Source organism: Saccostrea echinata, unplaced genomic scaffold (assembly GCF_033153115.1).
Source record: "Saccostrea echinata isolate AGI-Se365-2 ecotype Australia unplaced genomic scaffold, CSIRO_AGI_Sech_v1 ptg000054l, whole genome shotgun sequence".
Lineage (NCBI taxonomy): Eukaryota > Metazoa > Mollusca > Bivalvia > Ostreida > Ostreidae > Saccostrea > Saccostrea echinata.
Window position 1 is genome coordinate 6829502 of NW_026889803.1, and position 9229 is coordinate 6838730.

Sequence of the window (9229 nt, forward strand, 5' to 3'; positions counted from 1 at the left end):
ACAAGAACAAAAATTTTACTACATGCGAATTAATCACACATACAAAGTGGACTCCATGCAATGGAACAATATGTGGAGTTGGACTGGAAATACGCAAGAAAGGCATTTGTTGTCCTGGCGATAAAAATGAATCGGAAACAGTCATTAAGGAAATATGCAAAATCAATTGTAATATAACTGACGCTGATTTAAATGAGGTTAGATCACATACTCCTCCGTCAACAACTACGACAAGAAAAAACTCTGCCACGGTGACAATTTCGAATGTTAAACCAACATTAAAATCCAGTTATCCAACAGCAAACAGTCAAGGTAGCGATCTTAGATAAATTTGATCAACTAAAATTTTACACTTTTAAAATTATAGGACGAAGTATTAAAAGTAAGGGCAAATCAGAAATTCGTTGATGTTTTTAATGTTATTGCACGGAAATTGCAGAATTATGCGTTATATCGGTCACAATTTCTAAATCCTATTAATAACAAACAATTACTTTGATTTTCTTTTTACATTGAACTCTTATTATCAATATTAATGCTTATTATGAAAACTATTCATTGTTTCTAAATAAGAGAAAAATACTTGTTACAGTTTATGACACAAACACTACCTCTCTTCAGTGGAAATCTCATTGTAATAGAGTTGTCGATCCATTTTTCTGATATGCCATACATGTAGATAATATATGGGCAATTATACGCAGCTCTGATTTTTTTTTTTTTTTTTTTTTTTTTTTTTGACAAGAGAGATCGTGCGCTTTAATGAGTAAAATGCATTCCATTAATACAAGAACACTCAAATTGCTCATCGTTACAACCATTTTTAAATTCAAAGCTATTTCGGTATACTGTACATATTGACAAGTGTGAAGATCATCTAACTATATTTTCACAAATTTTGTTGATTGAAATGAAAAAGGTAAAGATAACGAAAAGTAATCGATCTTTAAAAATCTATAAACAATGCGAATCTGTGAACAGAGCATAAAACACGGACCCCTGGAAATTCCAGAGCTGGGATCAGGTGCTTAAGAGGAGTATGCTTCCCCTGTTGACCGGTCACACCCGCCGTGAGCCCTATGTATTGATCAGGTATACGGAAAATTCCGTAGTCAAATTCAGTATACATGTAAAAACAAAGGCCTAAAATTATGTAAAAGTCACATGAATTTCTCCACATTTTCTTCAGAAATTCTTCACAATTGTAAAAGAGAGAAATGTTTCGGTATGTTGCCGTTGATAGTCTATTTGAGTTTGCTTCTGGAAAACAAAGTTTGATGTGTTTTCAGTTTGAAAGGTTGTGGTTATAGAGATGTAAATTATAAAAAATGTGACTTGATATATTGGACATCATGGTCAGATTGTGTTGGTGTAAGTTATCCTTTTGAAAAACAGCAACGGTTTAATTGCATATGTTGCCCGAATCCAGGGAATTTTTCGAAGGAGGTAATAAAGAAAATGGTAAAATGGATTGTAATATGACAGATGTAGATTTTCAGGTGACGACTCCTTATGTATCTTCTTCTACATCCACCATTCTCATTTCTTCCTCAGTCAATCCAATCATAGGTAATACAACATTTAAGAGATTCGTAATAAAGAAAACATTAATTTCAATGAGAATACATGTGCTGCAGTACCGTGTATTTCGAATTTTCGATCATGCTTATTTTTAGTGTTTTCTTGCTCTTTTCTATTCTTCAAAATTATTTTTAACCTTCATACATGCATATTTCTTGGCTTGATTCTGTGGCTAAAGCAGTTGAAATAGCAACTGTTTGTTATATTATTGTATTCAGTATAATGGTTGAGATATGATATTTTACATTATCATTGAATTTTGTTAAAATGCTTGTCACAAAAAAAAAAGAAAAAAAATTTACAAAAAAGGAGAAGAAATCAACGACAAAAGATACGTAAGCAAGTTTCTTGTATGATTTTGGATAATATACATTGCAATCGTGTATGTCTTTTCTTAAAGAAATGACCTTAAGTTAACTATCTTTCAGATTCTTATTATGTCAGTACAGTCAATTGACTAATTTCGATTAATTATATCGATTAATTGTGAATTTTGTTTTCTTCCTTTGTAACTACTGATTTGACTAATTTGATTATTTAGATTAATCGATTAATTGTGACTTTGTCATTTTAATACATGGCATTTTAAATTCAATATTATTTCCATTTTATTTATATAAAGGGTTAGGAGGTCGATAAAATATACATGTTGGTTAAAGAAAATGTCTAGAGTTAGGGAGTGAAAGATAGTTGATTGACCAATGCTAAAAAGTGGAATTCTCCCCAACCGTGCGCAAAAAAAAATCTTGCGCCATAAATTGCACTGTATTTGCATTACGAGATCTGTAGCATTATGGTCAAAGACTAAAATATAATACCATAACACTACAGTTCTGCAGACACAAAAGGGAATAGGGAATCTTTAAAGAGAACATCTGTAACGGCAACCGTTATACTAAGGACAAGTTGAATTTGCTTCAAAAGATATATTGAAAGAATTGAACATTCTTAAAATATCTTATACTTGATGGAAATTTTAATTTGCTAAATCTATAACTTATCAGAGAGTATAACACTAAAGTAAGAAATTCATTTTAAAGGTGAGATACGAAGATGGATTGTTGTTAAAATTATGTTTCTAGATTACATCTAGATCTTTATGCATTGAAATTGAAAAGAAATAATTTAGAAACAAATCTTGCGAAAAGACGGTGTCGCGAAAATTTGGTGATCTACAGTAGTAAACAGAACGAATAGTGAACAGGGCAAAAGCCCAGATCCTTGGAAACACCCGAGGTGAAAAGGTGCCTAGGAGGGGTAAACATCTCCTGTCGACCTGTCACACACGCAGTGTGCCAATTGCAAGTTTGATTACTGTCGGCCAAATGGTTCTCAAGATATTGAGCTGTCAGTATCTTCTTATGTCAAGTTTGACCTTGGCCCCGTGTCCTCAAAATGAACAGAACCATTTAGGAGGAACCACTGTACCAAGTTTGGTGTATGTAAAGCAAAAGGGTTCTCAAGACATGGAGTGGTCAGTATCTTCCTATATCTACATGTACCTTGACCTTTGACCCTTAATCTCGCCACCCTAAAATATTAAGGATCATCTACTTTGTGAGAGGAATCAATGCGCCAAGTTTGATGTCTGTCAAGCAAACTTAAAGGCTTTCAAGATGTGTAGCGTTCAAATCTTCCTTTGTATAGTTTGACCCTTGACCTTTGATTTTGTAAAGTCAAATTCATTATATTAAGGGTCATCAGCTTCTTAAAAGGAATCAGTGTATCATCTTTAATGCTTGTCAAGCAAAGGGTTCTAAAGAAATTGAGCAGACAATATCTTTCTTTGTCTTGATAGCTTGACCTTTGACCTTGTGGCCTCGAAATCGATAGGAGTCATTGATTTTTTCAGGGGAACTAGTGAAAAAAGATTAATATCTGTAAAATAAGAGATTCTCAAGTTATTGAGCGTACAACACTTGGTCTACCGACCAACCAACATGTGCAAAGCAATTTGCCATAACTGTTGTTAAAGGATAGATTTATTTGTTATCAAGACACGCCCTTAGGATACATAACAAATCACAGTTTATTTCAGTAACTTTGTATTTGTGTAACTTGCGGAGCGTAATCGAAGCATGTATGATCGAGTTCCTTTTCGTTCATACTTCTCGATGCTTTCTCCCTTTCTCAGTTATACAGATAACATATGTTTCCTAGAATGCTCTAGTTTATTCCATTAATTAGGGCCTTCACTCTAGGTCACGTGAATCACTGTATGTTCCTTTTTTCTTCGCCTGTTGTTGTGCGTAAAGTTTTGAACATTTTCGCCTCCTCTGGAACGGCTGAACTTTTGGTATATATGGCAAAGAGGGGAAAAAAGATAATGTCATAGTCTGGGGCTTGAGGGTAGGACTCCTAATTACATGTTACATTAATCAAAAAATATATGGGTAACTCCGACCCACACAAACATGTAAATAACAGAGTAACTCAGACTCCTAATTACATGTTGACTTTATTCAAACAAAATAAATGGGTACACTCTGACCCACACCTGTTGACATGAGACTAAATATATATTGGGTTTTACTAAAACTGCCCCAACATGTAAATAAAAGAGATACACTGACTCCTAATTACATAATGAACTCAGATCATTTTATGAATAGTATGTGTAATTCTCTGATTCTGACCTAGAAGGCATCAAGAACTATCTAACTGGTTTTACAGGGCAATAACAACAACTAAAATTAAAACATGTGTCATACTTGATTGTTATATATTCGACTACCTATTATACCTGCCTTTTGTGTGCAAACTGAGGTATCTGTCTTTTAATTAGGCACAATTGCTATTTAACTCTTCATCTTCAAATGTCACATTGAGGGCATGTCTCAATCCAACACAATATTATCGTGTATGTTTGTTGTTTAAATTGTGACATAGAAATACTTTAGTGCTCATAAAATAATGAACAATATGCAAGGCAAAAATTATACTGGCCTTAGTAATTTAGAAAGCAGGATCACCGCATTCCTGACACTGCGGCGATATTTCCTCATAGGCTGGTCCTCAGTAGGGGTACAGAGCAGATGGACACCATCTGGTCCTAGATATTGCAGGTCATTCCAGAACCCTCTATGTCCCCAATAATGAATACCACATAGGGGGTCGCTCATCTGTTTCACATGTAAATTGATTTCAACCACTGTGGCATTGAATTCTCTGCATGATGCGAACTGCATACGGCGAATTAATTGACCTATAATAATCAATTTCACACCTACTCCGTCACGAAGATATTGTGCAACCGAAATAATATCCATGGCTAATTTTCTGCTATTCGTGGAAGTGGAAATATCATTCTCGCCGATTTGTAAAAACACAACATCCGGGACAGTGTCAAAACACAGAAATTCGGAGCGGGAATCACATTTACTCAATTTCAGTCCTCCTTTCCCTCTGAATGTAACATGATATTGTTTTGGATCCAAACCCAAATTTTCTGTCCCCTTTTGAACACAATATTCCTTTAGTCTTCTGATGTAAGAGTGTCCGATAACAAAAACGTTCATTGCGGTCATGTTTACAAAACACACTGTACCCCAACCGGAACCAGCTCAAAATGATAGATAATCGCATTCACTAAAAACAACAAAAATGCGTTGCAACACACCTTCTACTCAGGATAAAAGCAGGAATCTTTCTTCTTACTGTGCCAAATTTTTTGTTGTTATCAGTAGCATAGATGAGGCGAGAATGACCCAACGCTGACTGGTCAGCTACCGACAGCATCAAAACACGTGACCATGATGGTCATTTCTGATTGGCTATTAGCTTACATAGGGGTAAGGTTTGACCATGGAAAATTTTGGAGTTGTGTAACAAGTAGCCGAAACTGAAGAAATGGGGAAAATTGCATAACGTGCACCTGACACCTGCAAGGCATGGGAGAATTCAAGCCAATGAAGAAAAATCAAAATATTGAGATTTAAAACAATACAAAATACAATATTTACTTACTTACATTTAAACAAAAGAAAACTAAACAGCATTCAACACATAAATGAAATTATTTACATAATTGTTGTTTTAAGTCAAAACCCTAGTCAAATTGTTGACGTGATCATAATAAGCAGTGATCCTTTTACCAAACTTTTGAAATTCATGGCGCTTTGTTCAAGCTCAAGGATGGTACATGTAGTAAGTTTTTCGTGTTTTAAAAATGAATCATATCTATAGCATCAAAATGTATGATTTTTTTCTATACTTGACACAACTGCTTATATTCCTCACGGTAAATGATCTTCTTCAAAAAAAGCGAACAAGGAAATTTTCATATTATATGATCGTTCATCTGTAATATTACTTTGGTGACAAGGGTTTTGCAATAATCTGTTAGAATTCTGATGAAAACACATTTTGCTGCTTTTGTTGACCTTTTTTTACTTTCTTAGGCAGCAGAATTTATTCAGAAACTTTTACATGTACATGTACGTGTTCCTTTCAGGACAATTGCATGTTCTTGAAATCGTGTTACAAATATACAAATATACTTTTGCTGTTTATTTATTTAGTTTTTATATTACTTTAGCTGTTAAATGATTCAATGCAAGCAAAGATAGACATAATTATTTACAAGTTATTAATCATTCATACGAAAAACTGCACACAATGATAGACGTATTGATCAAATATTTGTCAAGTATGATTAAAAATCGAATCCACAAGTGTGTTTAAGCAGGGACCTTACTACTATTGGTCCCTAGTTTAAGATGACAATTTGGTGCCTCAATATGACACTTTTCAAAATATTCCCAAAATTTGTGCATTAAAAAGAAGTGTTCTGGATATTCATGGCTCCATTTAAAGCTCCTTGTTCTTCATACGGAATACTTGTTAACACTTTTATTGCTTTTTTCGTATCAAGCTCCCCTTGAATTTATCTTGAATGCAAAGAAATTGGCAAATCCATGGATCTACATGTCCGTTTGAGACCTTCATGTCTAAAATTTTCAGTTATTTGATCTAGTAAATTTACAAAGGATTACATCATAATGACATTGAATCACTTTTAGTGGCTATCACTTTAATCAGTTGATACTACTGTATCATACTTAAAAGTAAAAATTCCTAGCTGGTTTGTATTTAGGATAAAACAAACTTTGAAGTAATGCATATTTTCAATGTATATTGTTGGTTCTTCCATGTGTACTCATTTGGTATTTATATTAGAATTGATGTTGTAAATGCAGCTGGATGTGAATATAAGCATAAAAATTATACAGCGTGTGACTTAATGTTAAAGACTAAATGGACTCCGTGTAACGGAACAAGTTGTGCTGTTGGACAACAAATACGTTTTAAGGGGATATGTTGTCCCGGCGAAAAGAATGAGTCGACAATAGTTATTAAAGAAAGGTGCAAAACTAACTGCAATTTGACAGATACGGACTTTTTTGAGCTCGCACCTTATACTCCTCCATCAACAACTACGACCAAACCAAGCTCCGCCATAGTAACAAATAAGTTCACAATGATTGCTGAAGCAACATCACAAGAAAGATCTCCTATAACAGGCAGTAAAGGGTGGTTTTGGATAAGTTACAAATGGCTAAAATGATCGTGCAAATCAGTTTTACTTCTTAAAAAAAAAGAAAAATCAAAATTCTTGAATACTAGTGCTTATTATGGAAACAATGCGATTATATTGCAATTTTTTTTTATACCCCCGCTCCGAAGGAGAGAGGGTATACTGTTTTACCCTTGTCTGTCTGTGTGTCCGTGTGTCTGTCCGTAACAAATTTTCGTCGCAGTTTTCTCAGCAACTACTCATCGCTGATGCTTGAAATTTTAGCACACTCTTTGTCTAGGCATGCCACATTGTGGGATTCATTTTTGTACAAATCCGATGTCAACCTCCTGTTTATCCGTGCGTCTGTCCATACCAAATTTCCGTCACAGTTTTCTAAGCAACCATTCATTTCTGGTGCTTGAAATTTTAGCACACTCTTTGGTTAGGCATGCCATATGGTGGGATTCATGAGAGCATATATTCACATGAGAGCGGGGGTATTACTTGTGATAATTGGCTCACAGACTTCTAGTATTAGAATTAAACTTCTTGAGTATTGTGTCTTAAAATTAAAATGAAGAAATTAGCTCTCAACGGCACCAAAAATACACAAACACCCAATTTTATGTTAACGCCCCCAAAATCTACCTAATTCAAGATCAATGGTATACCGCCTGTCAATCATTAAAAAAACAATAGCTTCTGATTTGATTGACGGGCCAGCTACGTCGGCTACCTGATAATCTGAGTTTGCATGTCATGAAAACAATTACTTCGTCATGCGTCAAACACTTTCATGTACCGCGTGAAAGGTCGCTTTGTATATACACTCTGGTTAAAAAAAATCGTATCGTTGTTATATTGGTTGATAATTTTATTTTTTAAAAATAATTGAGAGTAGACAATTAAAACAGTGACTTCGTGATTTTTTTTTCTATTTCTACTGCTATTTTGTACTTGTTAGCGATATGACGTCAAGATAACTATAGAACTTTTCGAAGAAAAATTAGCGGGTATTCAAGCCATCTCTTCCTTTAATAACTGAGATTCGGAGAGAGAAAAAGTTTCTGTAGCAGCACAGACCGATAATTCTTCGAAGCCCCTTATTCAACATGTGCCTTGATTTTAAGAATGTACGTACAAGTAATGCCCTTGTCGACCTTGGACTCGGGTACACAGAAATTCAATTCGCCATAATTAGAAACAATCGACCCCCTCCCCCACCATTTGAAAATTATAACAAAATGCAATGGATTAAATAAGAAAAGATATTTATACTAATATAAATAAAGTATCTTGTATCTAACGACATGAATTACGAAAGATTCTTCTTATATCCAAACCCGTAAATAGGGCATAAGTACACGGACCTTCGGAAATGGCGAATATTTGGACACCATTGTTCGCCAGAAAAGTAAATAATATTCCGATCGTGGTAAATGTCCACACAATAAGTGGAATCTTCTATTTCAATATTCACACTTAATATTTTATAATAATTTCTTTTTATTGGCGTTTAAAATATTGATATGATTGCTTTATAGTTTTCACGCGTTTTTTTTTAATTTTACGATTTTTAAAAAAGATATGTCTTATTCATTTTTTTTTCTTCAAAAGATATCGACGAAAACTCTTAAGTCTACAAATTTTATATTTCAGTACATAATTTTTTAAATATTTTAACTCAAAATTATGCACAAAACGCGTAATGTTGACCCTGATTATCAAAAGCCGGACTTCCTGTGTAATGCAGCGTGTGATTTTTGACATCTTGAGTATTGGGGCTCTCCAGGTAAATAACATCAGTACTACCAAGACCACTCCCTCTCCTCAGGTAACCGTACGGTAAAAAAATTGGGTCTTTAAGAACTTTAAACACCCAACTTTATGTTAACGCTCCCAAAATCTACCTAATTTTAAGATCAATAGTGTACCGCCTGTCAATCATTAAAAAAACAATAGCTTCTGATTTGATTGACGGGCCAGCTACGAGGGCTACCTGATAATCTGAGTTTGCATGTTTTGAAAACAATTACCTGGTCACGCGTCAAACGCTTTCATGTACTGCGTGAAAGGTCGCTTTGTATACACTCTGGTTAAAAAAAAAATCAGGTCGCTGTTATAAATATT

General features: G+C 34.3%; 1 protein-coding gene across 1 annotated transcript; it reads right to left on the bottom strand.

The window, feature by feature from the left end:
• Positions 1–3943: 3943 nt before the first annotated feature.
• On the bottom strand, positions 3944–5130 carry LOC133171624 (uncharacterized). Its single transcript, XM_061306414.1, has one exon. The coding sequence runs from the start codon at positions 5106–5108 to the stop codon at positions 4518–4520; it is 591 nt and encodes a 196-aa protein (XP_061162398.1). The 5' UTR covers positions 5109–5130; the 3' UTR covers positions 3944–4517.
• Positions 5131–9229: the final 4099 nt, after the last annotated feature.

Coding starts and splice junctions, on each gene's coding strand:
- LOC133171624 (XM_061306414.1), bottom strand. CDS start 5,108: ATGACCGCAATGAACGTTTTTGTTATCGGACACTCTTACATCAGAAGA.